The sequence below is a fragment of the Mustela putorius genome, unplaced genomic scaffold (assembly GCF_011764305.1).
Source record: "Mustela putorius furo isolate JIRA1106 unplaced genomic scaffold, ASM1176430v1.1 tig00003899_pilon_pilon_pilon, whole genome shotgun sequence".
NCBI lineage: Eukaryota > Metazoa > Chordata > Mammalia > Carnivora > Mustelidae > Mustela > Mustela putorius.
In genome coordinates this window covers 14,692,448-14,711,008 of record NW_025422048.1, presented here as the reverse complement: position 1 = coordinate 14,711,008, position 18,561 = coordinate 14,692,448, and the positions used below count along the sequence as shown (strand labels likewise).

Below are 18,561 nucleotides of genomic sequence, written 5' to 3'. Positions count from 1 at the left end.
GACTATTTCTCACAACTGCGAAGACTAAACATGACAGCACTGATTTTACTATGGAAAAAAAAATATCAGAAGTTTTTGTACTTAGTTCTTCTAACCCAACAACTCCAATCCAGTCCCTTTAAGAACATTAGCTTTACATACTATCAGCTTTAATCTCCAACACAACTGGTTTGTTTCCAAGACAGGTGGTAGGGTAAAGCAGACTTACAAATAGTACACTTAAAAAAAGCCAAGTGGCCCAATTTGTTTCCAGTTTTTCAAGTGTGCTTTCAATCATTTCAGCTACGTTTCCAGTTACTTTAGTTTCCAGATGCTACTTCCTTCATTTTATGACTGAACCCCACTTCTGGATGAACTACACCAAATCAAATATCCCCACTTGCTGAAAAAATCAGTTTACTGGATAAAGAGTTACCACTCATGCCTTTCATTTTTCTACTTCAGCTTTCTGACAGCAATAATTAGAAGTTCTAAATTGCAGAGCTGTCCCCAGGACTTTAGCAAAATGAAAACCAAAGCTGTAAAATCCACATAAAGAACCACAAGAACTTACTACCTCCACTTACCAATTTCCTTAGCTGCTCCCCTTTATCTGGCCAATTACTTTTTTAAAGTAACTACCACTCCCTAGTTAAGTGCTAACCAACACTGATGCCATGCCTTCCTTCCTTCCTTAGATCCACAGGAACCCTCGAAGGCAAAAATCTATTGCCTGCACCAAACCAATTCTGATGAGTACTGCTTATGCAACTGTTGTGCCTTATCGACAATCAGCATTCTTCTGCTTCAACAACTCTGTAAAATGAAAAGCATGTGATCAGATCACAAGACACTCTTTTACACTGGAAATTACTCCCCCCTTACCCATTCTCTAAATATACTTTTTTACTGCTTTAACTGGCAACGAAACATGTGCTTTAAGCTGCAAGTTCTAAAATGCAACCAAACACATTCATTAATAATTCCTGTTATCAGTTTGGGAATACTGAGTGCTACTAGGTCATCAATACACCAGTGACACCACCACTCTCCAAGTGGGAACTGAGAAGCAGTGGCATCTGTTCTCCCCTTAGTCAAGTTATACTATGGCTGAGGACGCACCAATAATAAAAAGGGGATCCTCTGGGCACCTGTGTGGCTCAGCCATTGGGCGTCTGCCTTCAGCCTGGGTCATGATCCCAGGGTACTGGGATCAAGCCCCGCATTGGGCTCTCTGCTCGGCGGGAAGCCCGCTTCTCCCTCCCCCACTCCCCCTACTTGTGTTCCCTCTGTCAATAAAATAAGTAAAATCTTTAAAAAGGGGGTAACCTCTTACAAAAATGCAGGAGAACAAGTCTAAACCTCATGCATGTCAAGTTTGTTCATATAAAGTGTACAGCTCCAATCAACCACTGCTTATGGGGACTACATTAGCAAGCTTTATACATTCAAAAATAAGCTAATTATAAAGGAGCTTAAGAGGTACAAACTTCCAGTTACAGGATAAGTTAACTCCATTGGAAAGTACAGAATATAGGAAAAATCAATAGTGGCATGACTGAGCCACTAACGGAGGAAACACACCTGTTTAAAATAACTTTGCCCTACATTCTAATGGGTAAATGAACGTACAAGGGGTTACACATTACAGCACTTTATCCTCCTAATCCACAAGTTGGGTTACAAGCCCCTTCACGAAGAAACTTAATACCACAGGTATGCATAGTGAAAAGCTATTACTTACACCTCTAAGGCCACAGCTTCTGAAACTTACCTTAGCATTTGATTTCTCTTGCTGCCAGCTTTATCTAGTGTGAATTAATCAGCACTCCAAGCATAATGACCAAAATCCTCAACCTGTAAAAATTAAATATGTAACTAGTTACCGCTCTTAAAGGAAAATCTTCAAAACTTGCCTACAACTGCTCTTTTCCAGAAAGAAAAGGCAAGTTCAGACTTGCAGCTTAACGTTATTTCATGTTCTACTAATTCTCAAAGTGGTGGTAGGTTCACTGGCTTGGGATGGACTGGAATGGCTTAAAATGGTTAAGTCGCATGGCTTATGGATTCTCATTCTGTTCCAATGGTGCACTGCCATGTTAAATCCATAAGTTGAACGGACAAAACTTATTTGAAGGAATAAGTGCAGTATAAGGATTTTAGTTGGAGGTCTTCAAGTTTACTATATTCAAGAGCATCTTTTTCAACTTCATGGCTGGACCTGGGTCATGCTGCCTCAGGTTTTGCTTTTTAAAGACCACTTGCAATAGATTTTCTCCATACAGTGTAGTTCCATAGAACTAAAAACATGTCAGGCATCCAACTAAATGTCAAGTTTGCAATGGCTTACAGGGGCAGAGATCGGGACCCCAAACTTAAGCCATTTCCTATATTGACTAAAAGGCTATTTTGAAAAATGTTAAAACGTATGAAGCATGTTTAAAGGTCTTCATCAAAAAATACTTAAAAAAGAAAAAAAAGACACCCCCTCCCGAGCCCCAGATTGCCATTGGTAAACAACAGCTGTATTATTAAGGCCTTTAACTGTCATACATGCTTTAAAAAAAAAAAAGAAAAAGAAAAATCCATGTGTTGAATTTGGAGGACTTCTAATATGCTATCGAACACTTTGCTTTTCCAAAAGTTTTTTTTTTTTTAAATCTAGAAAGCATTTCCATTGCCATGAGGTACAGTATGTCTCACTGTACTATGAGGAAGGTAAGTGTTCAATCTCGACTTAGACGGAAAAACTAGTTTGCTTTGCTTACCATCTTTGCTGTTTCACAGGCATTTGATGCTTTAAATCTGATGTGGAATGCTGATAGATTCACTTTTTAGAAGTCATAAGCCTTTGAGAAGTTGGAGATAACTTCATTGCTTATCTATTTTCTCCTTTGCAATCAAGCTGTTCCTTAAAAGTGAGACACTACAGAGTTGCAAAAATTTGAAACAGTAAGAGCAAGCACCGTTTGCAGCTTCATGGTTGGTTTTGGCCAAACTTTTTATTTAGTATTCTGTAGTTGCTTAACACACACTTAAATGGTCTTATTGGGGGGAGGGGAAAGGGGAGGTTCTTGTAGATTCCCAAGGAAATGTCAGAAAGGCAAAATATGGCCAGCATTATCCATTTGGTTTTTTGGGTTTACTGGGTGAATAGCACTTTCCTTACATAAGCATCTGATCTCAGGTTTTTCATACTGAGAACATTTGAGATTTCAGTTTGAAGACCCTCTGAAATCCTACGAGTAGCATACCCCGACCACCCTCTAACAGCTAGCTTGTTTGTATAGGCAGAAGGATTCACCTCTCCATTTTAGATGGCTAGATGTTTGTGGAAGGTCTTAGAATTGCTTTGCCTCACTTACTGGGAAAAGTCAGATATAGGAAGTGGCCTTTAGGGACACTTTTAACTTGAAAAATTACAACACTAGTACACAAGTCAAGTCTTAACACATTTAACATTTGCTTATTGAAAGCAATGTCATAAAGTCAAATAAGATTAAACAGGTTTTACTTTTTTTCCCTCACAAGAACATAAAAATTATGGAAGGGGAACTTAAACAGGAAATTTAAAAAAAGGTAACACAATTTTTCCTTTTAGTAGTCCTTGGGTAGTTATGACAGAAAAGGTTCCACTTTTTTGTTTGTTTCTTTGAACAGGGATTTTGGTCCAAAGTTTTGTTTGTTTTTAGTATCTGCTTCTGCCTCCCCCTCTATCAGATCGGCTTCCTCCACGGCCACCACCTCTTGGTGCTCCGCGGCTTGAACTGCTGTAGGAATCACGTGGAGGAGGGTACCCCCTTTCCATAGAAGGGGGAAGCCCTCTTTCTTGTCTGCCAACCCGATCACGACCACTTGAGTAGAGATCACTTCGGCTGCTTGAGTAACTGTCTCGACTTCCACCATATCCGTCACGTGAGCTGCTGTAATCATCATAGCGACTGCTTCCACCATAAGATGGCGGGGGCCCTCGTGTAGGTGGAGCACTACGTGAGTTACCTGCAGGGTCAATGGTCAGGTAATATGGCAACACTATAAATTGTATATATACAACATTTAAATCTGAATTTACAGAATTCTTGTATTAAACGTTTACTTTCTTAAATGGGAGGTTTTAAACTCTGCCATTGCTGGCCATTAACAGGGATTTGCTCATCTGCTGAGATACGGAAATGGATGGGTTTTAATGTTTGTTTGAAAAGACTGAAGACGGTGTGTATTTCAAGAGGATATTCCAGACAGCTTGTTATTTTATAGTAGGCACTCAGACACTTTCCAGTGATAAGTTGCAATTTTGAACTGTAGACTTTCCTTCATATTGCAATGGTAAACATTTGATCTTGTTAATAAAATTTTTAAACTGTATTTTCACTGTTGGGGGAAAACACATAAGGCTGCCAATTTAAGCAAGCAAAATCCCCTCCAAAGCAAGCAAACAGCCTCAAAAAGAAAAAAAAAAACTTAGAAAAAACAAAAGCCCCTCACAAAACTAGGAAAAGCCCAGCTGATAAAGGTACCCCTTAAAAGCAAGCAAATATCCCTTTAAAAAGCAAGCACCACACAGCCTAATAAAGTGGCTCATGAACCTAAAAACTCAAGCTGGTGATATTCAAAGACCCTCAACCAGTATCTTACCATAACTCTCATATGAATCTCTGTAGGAGCCTCCACTTGGATGATCTGAATAGTCACGATCACGACCATAGCCATCTCTATCACTGCAGTTAAAATGAGAAAAAAAAAAAAACAACACTTGTTAGGGCACAAGACATCAATTTCAGAGCGACTTCCATTTTTTACAGCAAGCTGCGGCAGGCAGCAGTTAGTACCCTACCTATAGCCTCTTGACGGGTAGTCATCACGTGAACTGGAATGACCATAATCACGGTAAGTATAATCTCTCGGCGGTGGTGCATAATCTCTTGTATCACGAGAACTTGGGTAATCTCTGCTTGAATAGCTGAAAAGACAAAAATTTAAGTCGGTTCACACTTTTCCTAGGTTCTCCCTTCAACCTCAGTTATTAAGACAACGAACTAACTACTCTCATGGGTTACCTGTCTTTAGTGGAGTATCCATCATCTCTCGGGGACAAATAAACATCTCTACGAGAGGGCAGGGGTTCCCTTCGAGGTGGGCCTCCGTAACTATCTCTTCCGCGCGACACAGGAGCTTAAGAAAAAAAAAATTTTTTTTCAATATAACCAAAATGTGCATGTACATTTAGGCAATGAAAAGCAGTGACTTAAAGACGAGACTGTGGAAAGGAGTTTCTTTAAAAATTTCCTTCGCACAAACCAAATTCTTTTCAGTACTTCTAACTTTATGCAAGCGTAGTCCATGAGAGTTTCATTAAGCATCATTTTTAACATTTAAGGCTTTAAAAACATTTTTGAAGATTTTGAGCAAGTGAGCAAGCAAGAAAAAGCACAAGCAGCAGAGAGGGGAAGAAGCAGGCTCCCCCCAGGCTGAGCAGGGAGATCCATGTGGGGCAAGGAAAACACTTAACAGACCGTGCCACCCAGGCACCCCTACGTTTATTTTGAAGCATCATTTTTGAAAATCACTGACCAATCCTTTGTTATAGTGGGACAACAGAATGTTCTATAAATCCAGCATTTACCTCTTCCTCCCATTCCACTGCTGCTGCGAACTGGTCCTGAAGGGGCAGATCTTTTAGGAGGAGGACCACCACTGCGTGGTGGTGGTCCTCTTTTTACTGGAAGTGGTCCCCTGGAAGAACTCATGTTAAAATTCATGGAATAGCCACCATCATCTACATTGAAATAGAAAAGAGAAACATTATTAATTCCAGCATCAATAAAAGCTATTTATGTTTACTTTGCTGTTATCAATGACCATTTTCTGTTTAGTTGGGGAATCTGAGTTTTTCACTGGAGTAAGACTAACAACTCTAAGGGAGTTGACACAGACTAACAAAATAATATAACTAAAGTGTACTCTTAAGTTGCTTCAAAGAAAAATACAAACTGTTTCATTTTTATACACCAAAGTACATGTCATCAAAAATTTTCTGCAAATTCTGGACAAATTTGTTGTCCACGGTGTTTTATTGTTTTGGTATTTAAGTAATCTCTACATCCAATGCCAAGACTTACTCATTACCTGTCACCAAGAGTTATTAGCAATAGATGGGAGCCTAGCTTTTTTAAATACTAACTTAGGATGCCTTCTAGGTTTCTCTGAAGTCATGACTTTCATAAATGAGGTCTTTTCATTATCAAAAGCTGGAGCGTTTACTACGGGACTTAACCAATGCACAGACTGGTGTGGGGTTTACAGTTCCTAATTCTACAACAAGCCTAAGGTAGAAGTCATTACCCATGTGCCCTCCACGTGAGGGAGGTCCCCTGGTTCCTCCACTTCCTCCTCTTCCGCCTCTAAGACCTCTAGGAGGGCCTCTGCTTCTTGGCGGTGGTGGTGGTCCACGTCTACCACTTTCAAATGATGGTTTAGTGGCTTGTTCTACTTTGATGGCTTTTCCATCTAAGGACTAAAAAAACACTGAAAACAGTTAACTGCATCAATATTTAAAAAGACCTTGCACATCCATTCACTATGTGTTATTACACCAACGTGCCCTCCAAAAATATAAGTTTTTAGGTAAATTTAGCTCACCAATTAATCTGAGAAAAGCGATAAAATATAGGGTCATTTTCCATTCTAAGTTTTTTAGAATGATACTAATCAGTTTAACTCCAACATTAAAGTGAATCCATCACACTGCTGGTCAATAACATTTTAAAAGCTAGACAATCAATTTGTTATTAAATGTGATAACAGCAAAGGAAAGCCAAGATATCGAGGCATTCTATGGATTCTAGAGAACACACGGTCATATAATTTTCTCAACTGAAACAATTTAAAAGTACAATCCACAACTCTGCAAAACATGAAATTACAAAGGGCAGAAGATTAGCGGGTTCTGGAAAGGTATACATTCAAACACAAATCAAGAACTTTTCTAGACCAGACTTCAGTAACACTCTTTATGCATTAGAAAACAGTACCATTGTGCAATCTCACCTTTCCATTCATGTCTCTGGCTGCATCCTTAGCATCTGCTGGGCTCTCAAAGGTGACAAAAGCAAATCCTCTTGATTTGTTGGTTTCACGATCTTTCATCAATAGAACTGAAAAAGCCGGTTTTTGGGGGGGGGGTGTTACTCTAGTTCGAATTAAATAACAAAAGTGCACCTACAACATGTAAGCTCAGAACTTCTTAGAGGACAAAATGTATCATTTCAAACCATCAACGCAATCAAATACATCACAGCTTACATTTTAAACTTTAACAGCTCCCTATATCCTTTCAAATAACTCACCTTCCACTATTCGTCCATATTTGCCAAATACTGCTTCAAGGGCTTTTTCATTTGTTTCTGTATTGAGGCCACCAATGAAAAGCTTTCCTGGGCGATCTGCTTCAACCATTTTTTCCCCCTGGTGAGAGTCTGTTGAAAAAGAACAGTATTACCTCCCTATAAAAAGTTCAAGTTTATGGGGCACATGTCTATTTACTAGTGCATATTTCTTCTTTCACTAAGATTATCATTACTTAAAAACAGCAGACACCAAAAAGCCTACTTTCCTAAAGCCTCAGCAGGAAACCAATTCAAGTATTTGAGTGATGCTGCAGTTTACCTTAAACTAAAGGACCACTTAATACCTTCATCTTTAATCCACCTCGACAATTTTAATAAAGTAACAGCTACTCAGCCTCTGAAAAAGCAATTCTAGTTTTAACCCTAGATGTGTTCCTTTTAAAGATTCAATTATCACCTTCTAATTACCCTAATGTTTTTTTTAAAGCGTATCGCCTCATTCAAGGTCACAGGCCAGATACAGGTCCTCTTCCAAGAACTTTGCCTTTCCTCATTGGGATTCTCTAGTCAATCTAAATAGAAATTTAAAGTTTGAGCCAAGTTATACCTCCTCTTCTAAACCAACCCCTCAACCCGCCGAAAAGGTTCTTTTAGAACAAGAAAAAAAAGGTTTCAGTATCGTTTCATAATAACGGAAGGTGGAAGCGCGCATCGTATCACTCAACGCTCCATGACTGCAGCAGAATCCAATTAAAATCCGTCATTAAAAACCGCGTGGAAAACACAAAATGGCGACACTTGGATTCGGCCCAGGAAAACCTACACTGGTCAGGGGAGTAACTTTTGGTATCAGCAGTGGCTGCGAGAAGTCAAAGGGCCTCCTCTCCGAGGCTGCCAATGAACAAGGACCCGCGTAAAAGTGCACGTGCCCATCTGTAGCGCCAGCGCCATCCCAATGCAGGTACCGCGGTGGCGCGCTCTGCCCTCGTCCCGTTTCAGCCCCGACCTCCGGCACCACCCCCGCAGGCGACAACCAAACTTTCCCGAGAGGCACCCAGCGGGACGGAGCCCCCACGTCTGTTTTCCTCGCACACGCGCCGCTTTATCGAAATAGGTCGGCCCCTTTCGGTTCTTAAAATGGCGCCCGCCACCCCCATCTCCAGGGAGATAATCCCAAGTTCTAACGTGGCAAGAAGGCACGCGAAACGGCCGAAGGAAAGGCTAACACGTACCGGAGGGGTGACAACGGTTCCAAGCTCCTACGAGCTCGCCGGCAGGGGCTTCGTAGCAGCTCAGCACGAGGGAGTGCCGCCGGATCCGCGAACGGAAGAGGGAAGCCGCCAGCAATACTGCGCAACGAGGGCGAACAAAGGAGACAGCAAACTTTATACTGCCCGGGAACGAGGCTGAAGGACCCGGATGGAAACCGAGCTCAGAATTTGAAACGCAAAGGGAGGGGGAGCCGTTCCCAGTCTCCCTATTGGCTTTCTTCTCTGTCACTCACTCCTTGCCCCACCCCTTACCCCAGGCCCTCGGCGTTGTAGCCGGCGCCCGCTTGTAACCGTTTTCCCAGCCCCCACCCGTGCTCCCCAGACCCGCGTTTTTGCTTTCCGCTAAAATGCTTCAAGGGCTGCGTTTAATACCGAATTGAAATTTATGACTTATTCCGGGGGCCGGGCACGGTGCTAAACTTTATACCCGTTAACTCATTTAATTATCAAAGCAAGGTGATGAAGGTTGATCCTAACTGTGCTAATTTTGCGTCAAGGGGAAACAAAGAAGTTTAGATAATAAAATATATCTTCCCAAAATATCTTCAACGGGAACTTTTAGTGGGTGGGGAAAATTCTGACAAATGAACGTTACTTAGGGGAGGAAAGAGTACGAAACAGCAGACAGTCATTTCATAGAGAACAATTACTGAACACCTACTAATCAAAGGCAGGCTGCGGGGTTACAACTCAACAAGCGGAGACAAGGGCAAGAAAGCATTTACATCGAAGGTAGAACTACCAACTTTGGCAAATAAAAATAAAGGACGCCCAGTTAAGTTTGAATTTCAGATAAATTCTTAAAGCATGTATATCCCCAGACCATGTACAGAAAACTTAATGGTTAACTAAAATTTAAGTGGGCATTGTGTCTTTTTTTCTATGTCAATCCACTCGTGTTGGGGGGGATTACAAAAGTTAAACATTGTCTGATTTATTTAAAACCCAACGGAAAAAATGGCAATACAAATAACAAAACAATTACGTGTTGTGATTAGTGCCAGGAAGCAAACTAGGTGCTCTGGTGGGCAGTATACAGGAGACCAAATTTGATTTTTAGAAGCCACATCAGAACTGAATGCAGAAAAGAAACTAGCCATGGGAGTGCTTTTCAAGAAGAGGGAGCACTAAGCAGAAAGTGGAGGGAAAGACCCTGCAGGGATCAAGAGACAGAAAGAGATCCAGGGTGTCAGGAATTAAAGGGGTATCAAGAGTATGGACTCAGAAAAACAATCTGAGGGGTTTGAAGTGACGGGGGGCGGGGGGGGGGGGGGACACCAGGTGTTGGGTATTAGGGAGGGCTCGGATTGCATAGAGCACTGGGTGTGGTGCAAAAATAATGAATACTGTTACACTGAAAAGAAATAAAAAATAAATTAAAAAAAAAGAGAGAGCGAAGGAACCGAGGAGGTAGGCAGAATCTTGGAACCCATTAAAAGATTGCAGAAGGTTAAGTGTGAAACCAGAAGTACCTCTGGGACTGTGTTAACAGACCTGGAGAGAGCGGAGGGGGCCTTGAATTAGGGGCGTGGCCGTGAGGATGGGGAGGAAGGAACAATCAATCCTTAGGTGTATGGGACAGGTAGGGTGCACTGAATTTGCTAATGAATCAGATGGGAAAGGGCTGGGGTGGAATTGAGGCAACAGAGGTCGGTATGCATGACCAGGTAGCTGCCTGGCATAAATGGGGGGGGGGGCATTTACCAAAATGGTTGCAGAGAAGGAAGTTTGGGATGGAGACGTGGACAACTTGATGCTCAGAGTGGAGATCAGAGCTAAATTGTTGCTTACAGATGATAATACAAGAATGAGCCCACCACAAAAGAGAACACGATGGGAGAAGAAGGCGCGAGATCACACATTATTAACTAGAAAATCTGTGTATGGAGAGAAACGACTGGAAGGAAATATGCTGAACTGTTACCAGTTGATCTTGGTGGGGGTAGGATTTGTGAACAATTGTTACTTTTCTTCTTCACAGTTAAAATAACCCAGCCCAGGGACGCCTGTGTTTCAATTGATGATGCGCCTGCCTTTGGCTCAGGTCATGATCCCGAAGTCCTGGGATCAGTGGAGCTCCTTGCTCAGCAGGGAGTCGGCTTCTCCCTCTGCCTGCCTCTCCCCTGCCCCCACCCTGCGCCTGCCGGCTCCCCCCTGCTTGTGCACTCCTGTGCGTGCTCTCTCTCTCTCTCCCCGGCAAGTAAATAAATAGAACCTTAAAAAAAAAAAAAAAAACACACAGTTACTCTGCCCATGGTGTATTAGGATATATGCCAGGCAGGTAGTAGTAAATGATGTTCAGGTTCTGGGTAAAAACCCCAAGGAGCCTTGGAACCAGCTCTGCATTATTAACATTACGGGAGGGGCTGATACTCAGTAGTAATCAGTATGGCGAGCATATTGGTTCCTTTATTTCCTAGCCAAATAATGACAAATAAAGCAAAAGTCCTGTCCATTTGCCTTCGGGATGAGTTATTTAAATTGCTGGCTATGGCAATAGTTGGGAATCGGCCAGGTTGGCAAAAACCACTTAAATGTCGGGCTCAGCAAGCAGTCTGCAGCCCCAGGAGGAATCAGAAGAAATCCTTCCCCCTGGATTGGCAGGCGCTGTCCTTCTCTGTCTCAAATCCAGACAGAGCCCTACCAGACCTTCGCCCAGGCTCTGAGACTCAGCCAGGCCTCCCCCAGTCTAGAGCAGAACAGGGCCAACTCTATCATAAATGTCCCTGTCCCCCTGGGTGTCAAGAGGGAAATGTGGATCTATATGGACCAGAGAGATCTGGTCTTTGCAATTAGTGCCCAGGAGGGTGGGGTGTGGGGTGGGGACAGGACTTCCAAGGACAAGAAGCCAGAATGCAAGTCAGGACAGAGGGGACAAAAGAAACTGGAGAGGGAGGGCCTACTGACTAGATCCAGGTAGCAATGAAGAGGGAAGCCTTTCTTAGGGGTGGCACGTGGTAATCAGACTCCATCTTAAAGAGACCACCATGGCTGCTGCCTGGAGACTGTATTGGGGGAGGGAGGAGCTGGAAGCAGGGTATTGTTGACGTAATCTTGGAGAGGGGACATGGGCCTGCCCAGTGGTAAGGGATCTGGCCAGTGGACAATGCGAAAAGCAGGACTCACACTGCCAAAAGGAAGCTTTGAAACCCATCCCTCCCCTTCATGGATCCTCTCGATTTTTCCCTTAGCTGCTTTCTTTCAACTTACTCCTTTGGATTATCATTAAGTATAGTTACACGTTGTTCTCTTTACTATAAATTTTCCCTCGGTCTGGTTATTTCTCTCCAGATGCCATCTCGATGATTGATTGATAGACAGAGTCAAGCAATATTACTTAACTGCTCTGTATCCTTGGAGTATAATCAGGGCCACATAAATGTTGGCTGAATGACTTGCAAGCTCTTTTTATTCTCCATGGTACTCCGTATGAGATGGGGGCATAGTGAGTATTTAATGAATACTGTAGCCTTGTCTTAAATCTCAATTTACCTGCAAAGAGCTCACTTTTTTTAAATACTAGAACAAACGACAACGAAAAGCACCCTATAGTTTTAAAAGTAATTAAATGATTAAGAAATACCTTTTGCTTAATTAAAAAAAAAAAAACCTTCCAAAAAAAAAGAAACTACGATCATCAAATTAGGGCTCACTTCCGAGACGAGCAAATCGAAGCTCTCTGGGCAGGCTTGCATTTTCCCACGAAGGGCAGATATAAGGTCGCTAGTTCTGCATCCAGTTACGCCTGTTCTCCAAACGCCAGAAAGATGTACTGCCACGTGTTCTAGAAACATCTGTTATCTGGTTTTGAGCTAGAAGGAAGGGAGGGAAGAATTTCATGAGATTAATGATTGGGAGACTTTCCAAACCACTTAGAGCAGCCACTGTCCAGAAGATAGCCAATTTTGCTACAATAAGCAAGAAATAAAAACTTTGTAAGCCAAAGTGTGGCTCTGGTATCACTATAGAAACTGGTTGAAGAGATGAAGATCTAATTCTGCGGGACCTTTCGCCACAATGAAGGAGGCAATGAGTTTTAACCGAACTTAATACTTGATTAAAAGGACCTGAAGTATGTTTTCAGAAACATTTCAAATGAAGGGGTGGCGAACAATGGATTTTGCAATAAATTGTGTCGATTAGGCATTTGAAGGGGGGAAAATCTGGATTCATAACCACACTTTTGACCCCGGAATAAATTCCAGTTCAAAGTCTTAAATGGAAAGGGTAGAACCACTGAAGTACTAGAGGAAAATTGGGTAGGTGTTTTTATCATCCGGGCATGAAGACTTCCATCCATTCCTTTATTCACTTAGCAAATCCTTATCCAAACACAGTGTCTGTTCTGTGCTGGCACAGAAATAAGTGCTGGGAATACCTCCGTAAATGAAAGAAGAGCGCCTGCTGACCCGGAGCTAACATTTTGCCGGTGGGGGGTGGGGGGTGGGGGGAGACAGTAAACAATCCAAATCAATCAATCAATCAGTATGTTTGAAATTGAAAAGTGGTGTGCAAGAAATAAAGGAGGGGGGTGTCGAGTATGGAAAGGAAAGGGGCAACATTGAAGGGGTAGATAAGAATTGGCTTCACTAAGGTGACATTTTTTAAAGATTTTATCTATTTATTTATTTGATAGACAGAGAGCAAGCACAAGCAGGGGGAGCGGCAGGCAGAGGGAGAGGGAGAAGCAGGCTCCCCAGGGAGCGGGGAGCCCAATGTGGGACTCGATCCCAAGACCCCGGGATCATGATTCCAAGCTGAAGGTGCACGCCCAACTGACTTGAGTCACCCAGGCGGCCCACTAAGGTGACATTTGAAGCAGAGATAAGAGAGGGAGTAAACTGTGTGGATATTTGGGAAGAAAGTTCGCCAGAAAGACAAAGCCTACCCGCCATGTTCTAAGAACAGCAAAGAAGCTAGTATTGCTGAAACCGAGTCCAGGAGCATGAGAGGATTCTGAGTAGCAGAGGGGCCAGAGCCTGTAGATGTTTGTAGACAGTGGTGAAGTCTTTACCTTTGTTAGGAAAAGTAATTATCCTTCTAGCCTTCTAAATTCTCAGCTGAGGATATACTCCCTCACCCCATAAAAAAAGACAGATGAACAGGAGGGAAAACAAGTTTAATAGCATGTGTCCCTACCTGCATGGAATAGACCCAGGAAATCTGAGCATCTCTCTGAAATGGCCCTAGCCATCATCTTAATTAGCATCTTCAGCTAACAACAAAAGAAAAACATTGGGGATGGGGGTGTACCTTATGGGAGGGCAGCAGACAATGAACAAGAAACAAGGGTAAGGTTGTTATGCAAGTTTAAGTCATTACCTTCTCCATTGGTAAGAGTTTCTAGAGGTTTAGAGTCATCCTCTTCCTGGTCCACAAAGGGAGACACCCTAACGACTGGAGATTCCCTTGTAAATGTTAATGTGTCTTCTGAAAAGGCAACTTCTACTTGGGTGTTTAGGGCTTCTCCTGAGTTTGCAGTTCTTAAAAAATAATCCCTTGCAAATAACCCTTTTGCCAAAGAGGCTTATTTGCGGGTGGCAAATTCTGCCCCCTCCCCTTGTACTGGGATTGAAATCGAGAGCCACTGGCAATCGGGGAGCAGAGGAGTGACTTACCTGTCTTAACTCCTAACAGTCTCACATTGGCTGCTCTTTCCAGGATTCACTGTAGGGAGCGAGGGTGAAAGCAGGGAGACCCATGAGAAGACTATCGGAATAGGGTTTGGGATAGAGGAGACGGTAGTGGAGGCGGTGAGAAGTTATTATATTCTGGATATATTTTGAAGGCTGAAGCCAAAAGACTTTCTGACACAAAATCCAGATGGCATGAGTGAAAAGACTGATTCATCTGACTGTAAGAGCATTCATTCATCCTCAAATGTCTTTGAAGGGCTCCTTCTTTATAAGAGGTTTTTAAATTGGAGTTTCTTAAGACTTGTTGCTAGACCCTCTCGCCTTTTCATTCTGGTCTCACTTCTTAGGTTATCGAATACGTTACCAGAGTGTCCACTGCAATAAATACCCTTATGTTTCCCCGGATTTGTATTTCCATGCCAGATCTCTTCCTTGAGCTCCTCGACCTGCATATCCAACCTCCTGTCACACATTACCCCTCAGCTGCCTCAAGTTTATTAATTCAATCCCTGACTGCTTATTGATCAGCTACCTACTACTGGGCATTAGTCACCAAGATTGGGACCTGTATTGTTGGGGAGGAAAAATTTCCTCTGTTCTTCAAGGTTTTTCGGGCTGGTCCAAGAATTAGATTGACATGAGAGAGATTAACAGGAGAAAATCAAGTTTAATTATGTACCTACAGGGAATCCACACTCACGCACGCGCGCGCACACTCACACACACACACCCCACATGAGAGATTCCAAAGACAGTCAGGAAAAGTGAAGTAGGTATGTCATTCTAGACTAAGGAGAAGGCAGTAGTGGTCTGGGGCTCCAAAGGGAAGGCAGGCAGTTCGCAGGAAGATGAGAAAAAGCAAATATTTGGTAAACAAATGTTTGCCTGGCTATTCAGAAACAGTGGGACAGAGAATTCTAACAGACTTCACAAAGTTATTCCCTGTCTACACCTAGTTTCTATTAAGCTACAGTTTCCTATGCTGATACCTCCTTGCCTGGAGCAGGTCCTTGATCTAGATTCTTTTAGGCAGTTAAGAGGCAAAAACAAAAACTTCCTGAGTCCTCTGTTTTTTCCAGAATAATCAGCCTGGGTGGCCTAGCCCGCTCAGTTGTCAGAACATGCAACTCTTGATCTCAGAGTCGTGAGCTCAAGCCCCACACCAGGCAAATTTTTTTACTTAAAAAAATTAAAATCACCAGCCAAAAGTAACCCACATTTCAGAGAGACACACTTTGGGGTGGCATGTTTTGCTCCCCTGCAATATACAATAGTGAATAAAATGGACTTTCTCTCTGCCCTCATGAAACTTAGGTTTTAGTTGGGGTGTGTATGTGGGAGAGGGAGAGAGGGAGAGAAAGAGTGAGCACACGAGAGAGAGAAAACAGATGAGAAAATTTAAAAAGTGAAAATCGCTATGAATAACACAAGTTGCTGAGATACAGAACTTTCTTTTAAAGTATGTGTGTGCAAAGGGAGGAAACCTACTTACAATAGCCAGGGAAGATCTCTCTGAGGAAGTGACACGGAAGCTCAGAGTTCTCAATGACAGGAAGAAACCACCCATAGGAAGAGCATTCTAGATAGTAGCCACAGCACGTGCAAAGGCCCTGCTGAGGAAAAGAATTTGATGTGTTTGAAGAACTTACATGAAGCCACTTTGACACATGGGGGAGTAAAGAAAACAGTGGCAAGTGGTGTCATTGGAAGACTGGGGAAGTGTCAGAGCATCCAGAACCTTCCAAGTCCTGCCTGAGATCTGGGGGGTTTCTGCTAAGAGCAATAAGAAGCTTTTATCCAGGAGAAAAACTTGAGCTGGTTTGTATTTTTGAAAGATCACTCTAGCAGCTGAGAAGAGAATGAGTGATAAAGGGGGCAGGCACAGAAGCCAGAAAACCACTTATGAGTTTAAGGCAGTATTCAGAGCAGGAGAGGATGCCGCTTAACGCTAGGGTAGTGGTTGTGGAGATAGAGAAACATGGGTAGATTAGAAATCTGGTTATGAAGTGGAAACAATGCAGAATAGTGTGAAGGCCGAGAAAAATTAAGGCCATCCCACCTCGGGTTTAGCCTTAGCATACATAAGTACAGCCATCTTAGCTCTGGCAGCCATCTCAGATCCCTGTACCCAAGGGCTGAACTTTCCCCTACTTTATTTTAGTTCTAAGGACCCCCACCTTGCTTTAGTAACAAGAACCCCCACCCTGCTTTGGTTCCAGAAACCCCCACCCTGCTTTAATAACAGGAACCCATAAATACCCCTGCCTTAACTAAGCTCGGGGTCCAAGTCCCTACTCTGCTGTGTTGGGTATACTTGGGCCCAAGCTTAAGCTTGTCGAATAAACCCTCGGGTGATTGCATCGGTGTTGGCTCCTTGGTGGTCTCTCGGATGTGAAAACTCGAGTACAACAATAGCCTGCCTAAAGACTAGGCAGGTGCTGAAATGCCCAGTTTGAAGCCAGGCTTTGCCACTTCCAAGCTGTATGAATTAGAGCAAATTACTAATTTCTCTGCATTTTGGTGTCCTCATTTACAAAATGAAGATAATAATAATACTTACAGGAAGGGTCAGTATTAAATGAATTTAATACATGCAACACATTTATAACATCGTCTAGAGAAGAGTAAGCTCTATACCAAGGGTTAACTATTGACCTTGTGGCACATTGGCTATGGGGAGGGAGGGAGGAATCCCCAGTGAGGCCAGGATTCTGGCATGAGCTACTGGATGTCTTTTTGAGACACTAAGGTGACAAAAACCTCACTCTTGGGTGAAACCCAAAATTTAATTTCTCCATATCTACTGGAAAAATTGACACAGTCGGGCAGATGAGGAATTTTACTACATATCTTTAGTTAATTAACTGTCCTACCTATTGCAATCATTTTGTAGAAATTTCTCCACTCTTCTCTAACCTTCTACCCCCAGCATCACTTCCCTCCCACCCCCCAACTTAACAATATTTGACCTCAATTCTTTTTTTCAAGATTTTATTTATTTATTTGTCAGAGAGAGAGAGAGAGCGAGCGCACACGCGAGCGAGCACACACGCAGGGGGAGCGGCAGGCCGAGGGAGAGGGAGACGCAGGCTGCTCCCTGAACAAGGAGCCCGATTCGGGACTCGATCCTAGGACCCTGGGATCATGACCTGAGCCAACGGCAGACACTTAACCAACTGAGCCACCCAGGCGTCCCCTCAATTCTTTTTTTTTAAATTTATTTTGAAGTTGTATTTATTTGAGAGCGAGGGAGCTCACGAGTGGGGGGAGGGGCAGAGGGAGAGAATCCCAAGGAGACTCCCTGTGCAAGCAGGAAGCCTTGTGGGGCTTCACCCCACAACAGGAGATCATTGAAAGGCCTGGACAAACTTTACTTCATCCAAAAGTTGTTTGCGCCGGAAAGCGTTATCAACCGGCTACTTCTGCTTCTGTAAAAGTGCTTGCTCACCGCGCGGGCTAACTGGCGACTTTCGCTTCTGTTTGAATGCTTGCTTGATGGCGCGCGCGCGCTCCCAACACCAATCAACCAACACCAGGTATGACTTTTTTTTTTTAAAGATTTTATGTATTTATGGGGGGGGGGGAGAGCGAGCACAGGCAGACAGAATGGCAGCAGAGGCAGAGGGAGAAGCAGGCCCCCTGCTGAGCAAGGAGCCCGATGTGGGACTCGATCCCAGGACGCTGGGATCATGACCCGAGGCGAAGGCAGCTGCTTAACCAACTGAGCCACCCAGGCGTCCCCAGGTATGATTTTTTAAATTTGTTTGTACCCCACCCAAAACTTGTCTGTACCTGCTTATAAAAACCCTGCACTGACTCTGCATGACACCTCAGCGTCACCGGCAACAAGGGCGCAGAGGTCCGGGTTCGAACTCGCAATAAACGACCCTGGCTGTTTGGCTTTGACTCGTGTCTCTGGTCGTCTGCAGTGGAGGGCGTACAACGCACTCGGCATTACAATCATGACTGAGAGAGGGTCGCTCAAGCGACTGAGCCATCCAGGTGCCCCAATATTTTCTTTTTAAACATCTTATTTATTTATTTGACAGACAGAGACCCCAAGTAGGCAGAGAGGCAGGCAGAGAGAGAGAGAGGAGGAAGCAGGCTCCCTGCTGAGCAGAGGGCTGATGCGGGGCTTGATCCCAGGACTCTGAGATCATGACCTGAGCCGAAGGCAGAGGCTTTAACCCACTGAGCCACCCAGGCGCCCCCAGGCGCCCCAATATTTGACTTCAACTCTTATTTCATAGACATATAGAAGGCCGTGGATGGGTAATCTCTCATCTTCTGGTTACCAAACCATGCGAATCTCCATATCGCTACCCATCC

General features: G+C 43.4%; 1 protein-coding gene and 1 non-coding gene across 2 annotated transcripts; both read right to left on the bottom strand.

Moving 5' to 3' along the window:
• Positions 1-2,962: 2,962 nt before the first annotated feature.
• On the bottom strand, positions 2,963-8,732 carry RBMX (RNA binding motif protein X-linked). Its single transcript, XM_004773650.3, has 9 exons — positions 8,558-8,732; positions 7,326-7,454; positions 7,027-7,133; positions 6,322-6,493; positions 5,603-5,755; positions 5,037-5,151; positions 4,814-4,939; positions 4,615-4,697; positions 2,963-3,978 (listed from the first exon to the last, which is right to left on the bottom strand). The coding sequence occupies exons 2-9, from the start codon at positions 7,432-7,434 to the stop codon at positions 3,668-3,670; spliced, it is 1,176 nt and encodes a 391-aa protein (XP_004773707.1). The 5' UTR covers positions 7,435-7,454; positions 8,558-8,732; the 3' UTR covers positions 2,963-3,667.
• On the bottom strand, positions 7,209-7,277 carry LOC123388515. The gene has a single exon (XR_006603007.1). It is a non-coding gene; the product is annotated as a small nucleolar RNA SNORD61 (small nucleolar RNA).
• Positions 8,733-18,561: the final 9,829 nt, after the last annotated feature.

Bases quoted from the DNA above. Each gene is read 5' to 3' on its own strand.
- RBMX (XM_004773650.3), bottom strand. From the start codon at position 7,434: ATGGTTGAAGCAGATCGCCCAGGAAAGCTTTTCATTGGTGGCCTCAAT. The intron at 7,134-7,325 runs GTGAGTTATTTG...CGGCTTTTTCAG, and splicing joins ATATGGACGAATAGTGGAAG to TTCTATTGATGAAAGATCGT. The intron at 5,152-5,602 runs GTAAATGCTGGA...TTTTTTCTTAAG, and splicing joins CAGTGGAATGGGAGGAAGAG to CTCCTGTGTCGCGCGGAAGA.